Source organism: Colias croceus, chromosome 23 (genome assembly GCF_905220415.1).
Source record: "Colias croceus chromosome 23, ilColCroc2.1".
Lineage (NCBI taxonomy): Eukaryota > Metazoa > Arthropoda > Insecta > Lepidoptera > Pieridae > Colias > Colias croceus.
Window position 1 is genome coordinate 1,156,030 of NC_059559.1, and position 3,997 is coordinate 1,160,026.

Sequence of the window (3,997 nt, forward strand, 5' to 3'; positions counted from 1 at the left end):
CTGTTGCAGACGCGTTGAAAACTACTCTAACCTTTGTGGTATCACTTGCTTCTCTAATAACTGCATGATGCGGTAAGTAAATAGATGGGTTATTAATTTCGCTTTCTGGAACTTCTTCCATGTGGTTTAACTTTAAATATTCATTAATCACATTTATATACTCTCTCTTTAAATCCGGGGATTTGACAAATTTGGATTCTAATTGCTTAAATCTGAAAATTGAAATATCACGGGTATCACCTTGTGTTGCTCGTGGGGGTTCGTGTTTTACAGGTAATTTTACAACATATCTTCCTTCCGCTGTCCTTGTATATGTATCTTTATATGTTCGTTCACATGTTTCTTCTTCTATGCTTAATTTTTTGTTTGTTTCAGGATCCAGCTCCCACAACCTTTGCAACATTTCATCCACATCTATACGATGGTGCATAACTAGCATTTCATTATTAGATTTCATTTCCGTATTGTCTAACACGGAACCGAATAATATCCATCCCAAGCTTGTTTCTTGTGCGCATGGTGAACCAGGAGGACCCTTGATCAAAGGTTCCTTGATTATTTGTGCATATGTGGTTACGCCCAGCAGCATATCAATCCGTCCAGGTATATTGTATGTAGGGTCGGCTAATACAAGACCTTGAAGATGTGACCATGAATTTTCACTGTCTATCAAATGTTTGGATGGTAATACATTTGTTAAACGAGTAGTAGAAATGACATATGCATCAATGAACAGTTTGAACTTGTCGTCATATCTTGATAAAAGCTCTAATCCCACCGTGTGTTTTACCTTAGTTTGTGTAGATCCTATTCCCGTAATACTTACATCTATAGCCAATGGTTTACGTTTAACTTTAAGCAGTTGAGCAGCTCGTTCGCTTATGAAGTTCGCTTGTGAGCCTTGGTCTATTAGCGTGCGGAGTACAGTTATTCTGCCGGCGCCATCTGTAACAGGGACAAGAGCAGTAGCTAGCAGAGCAGAACCTTGTTTGGTTGCTACGAAAGAAGAGATAGTGTTAACCTGTTCCTCCAAGTGTTGCTCCTGCTGTTCTTCGTCTATCTCATCCTCCACCTGATTAAAGTGCGATTCTATGTTGCTGGGTTTGACCACGGCCATTGACTGATGCAACAAAGAATGATGACGCCGTTGACATACCTTACAAGAAACCCGCAAACGACATTTGCTCACCATATGCCCACTGCATAAACAATTAAAGCAAATATTATTGGAACGAACAAACTCATTCTTTTGTTGTGGTGTAAGTGATATAAATTCTTTACAGTGGCATAAAGCATGTTCTAGTTGACATTTTGGACAGGGTTTAAATTGCACTGCGGGCGTCGCTATATGGAATGACCTTTCTTTAGATGTCGATGGCGATAATAACTCCAAAGTACGAAATTTTAATTGTAAAAACTGTTGTAATTGTTCCCAACTTGGTAATTTGTCGGTATCATTCTGGACATACTCTTCCCAATCCTTATGTGACTCTGGGTCCAATTTCTGTACAACCAGAAATATAATTAAAGGATCCCAAGAGTCTGTGATTATGTTTATGTTTTTTAAACTATTAAGGCACTCTGTGGTAGTGTCCAGTAAGTTCTTTATTAATTTATAATTTTGTGAGCTCATTTTCTTTTGATTAAATAATCTTTTTAATATTGAATTAACCATCATTTTTTTATTTCCAAATCGTTTATTTAATAAATTCCAGGATTGCTCATAATTCGCCTGTGTTATCTGAACATGTTTTAATATATTTTCAGCTTCACCAGTTAAGCTACTCTTTAAGTAATATAATTTTTGTACATCCCCAAGCGCGGAGTTATTATGCACCAATGACTGAAACATGTCTCTATACGAGGGCCAATCTTCATATGAGCCCGAAAACGTCGGTAGCAAGATTTTAGGCAGCTTTAACTGCTCGTTCGCGTTATTTGCTACTTCCAAACTTGTTCCATAGGCAGGACTCTTATTAGCGTTTATTAAAAGATCTTTTAGATCGGCCTTGATGCATAAATAAAGATCTTCAAATACAAAAAAATCTTCGTTCACAAAATACGATATTTCAGATTTCTTTTCTTTAGGCACTGTTCTCACCAAACTATTGTGAGCCTCTTTAAAAGTGTTCCAATACTCCTCAATACTTTGTAAGCGGGCTTCCACGTACCCCTTCGTCAGTCGTTGTTTTGGACACTTTTTTAAATTAGTTTGCGCCTTTTGTAACAATAAAGCCGTATCCTCCAATAAGGCCAGTAACTGCTCGACACCACTCATGTTTAGTCTTTTATCAATATTGTACGAGTAACGAATAAACGTGTAAAGTAAATAACAATAATCTGTAACTTGTCACTCAATAGAATCCTTCCGTAGAAACCGGTTCGTCGATGTAATTAGCATTAACGCTCATTGATTCTATCCGGCGATGGACCATATGTTGAGGCAATAAGGTTCACTTTTGCTTGGTAAAACTTGATTAAGTAAAACGCACGTCTAATCTTGATAACGTTTATTTCGTTACTAACACAGATCAAGTAATATGGTTACTAATTTCTAAAGCTACTTACTAGCGGCGGCGCGTACAGTGTTTAAGAGTGCTTTTGTTATTGTTTTTTTTTTTTATGTGGTGGTGGTACTTTGGTGATTCTAATAAATGTATTTTATTCTATTCTTATTCTATTCTATTTCTATAGTAGAATTTAGCCCATTCTCTTCGTTTTTTCCTTTGTTCCTTTTGTAGCGGTGCTGTAGCAACAATAATTGCTGCAACCAACGCTATTTTAGCATTTTTCGATAATACCGGTGGCATGAGGCAAGACGTCCGTTCACTACTTCTTGCAAAGTCAACTGCATATATTATATTACTCTATGGTCAACTGACAGCTGGAAGGCCAACCGTCGGACAATCTGTAGCAATGTTGGAATGGTTGCCATATCGGTTCCAATATGGTTGGCACCAACCAAATCGGAGCGTCTGTATATGCTTTTAGTATAAATGAAAAGGAAATTAGTTTCTACAAAGCAATTGAAATGTTTCCAAACAAAAGTAATAAAAACTATTTAAATAGACAACCGAATTCCATTTGAAAAAGAAAACTGACATCGTCGTGAAAGAGAGGAGGGAAGTTTGTTCGATCACAGAAGAAGTGGTCGCCGGCCTGCACTCTCCAATAACAATATGAATATGAAATCAATGGTTTTAAGCCCACAAAACATTTTGCGGAGATGTTCGATGTGAGTGCCCAAACAATAAGGAATCATCTACATTACATGGGGTTGCACCACAGCCAAGAAAATATATTTGACGGATGCTTACAGACTTGCTCGTCTGAACTTCGCCAGAGAGCACTTAGAGTTTGATTGGTCTACTACAGTGTTTTGTGATGAAAAAACGTTTAAATCCAGTCAGCATGGACGTCTTCACCTTTGGCGATATAATTCAACACGGTATAAAGATGATCATGTAATCCCAAATAGAGTATCAGGTCGAATTTCCGTAAATATTTGGGGCTGGATGAGTGCGGATGGTGTAGGAGAATTGTGTTCTCTACCTCCTCGAGCGACGGCTGTAAATTATATCGACGTGCTTCAGAATGCAATGCTACCGACAGTCCGTAATGTTTACCCGGAGAACGAAGTGCCACAATTTGATTTTGTTCAAGATAATTGTTCAATTCATAATGCGAGGATCGTAAGAGCCTGGTTTTGTTCACACACTGACGTAAGGGTAATTCAGTGGCCCTCAAGATCGCCGGACCTCAACCCGATAGAAAATCTATGGGGCCTTATGGTCCAACGATGGTCGCATCAAAATGAAAGAACCAAACAAGCTCTTATTAGTCACTGTAATTATATTTGGGAGGAAATGCGGGGAACCGATATTTGCTCACGGCTTGTTGGTTCAATGAGGTCTCGTCTTTTAGAGGTTATAGAGGCCAACGGCGGTTACACCCGTTTCTAATTTTTAAAAATTTTCAATATCTTCTAAATATTACT

The 3,997-nt window shown here is 38.1% G+C and overlaps 1 protein-coding gene across 1 annotated transcript; it reads right to left on the reverse strand.

Moving 5' to 3' along the window:
* Nucleotides 1-884: 884 nt before the first annotated feature.
* Nucleotides 885-2,528, reverse strand: LOC123702287. Its single transcript, XM_045649999.1, has 2 exons — nucleotides 1,022-2,528; nucleotides 885-945 (listed from the first exon to the last, which is right to left on the reverse strand). The coding sequence occupies exons 1-2, from the start codon at nucleotides 2,276-2,278 to the stop codon at nucleotides 928-930; spliced, it is 1,275 nt and encodes a 424-aa protein (XP_045505955.1). The 5' UTR covers nucleotides 2,279-2,528; the 3' UTR covers nucleotides 885-927.
* Between the last annotated feature and the right edge of the window lie 1,469 nt (nucleotides 2,529-3,997).

What these genes read in the sequence shown, in the direction of transcription:
- LOC123702287 (XM_045649999.1), bottom strand. Translation starts at nt 2,278, where the DNA reads ATGAGTGGTGTCGAGCAGTTACTGGCCTTATTGGAGGATACGGCTTTA.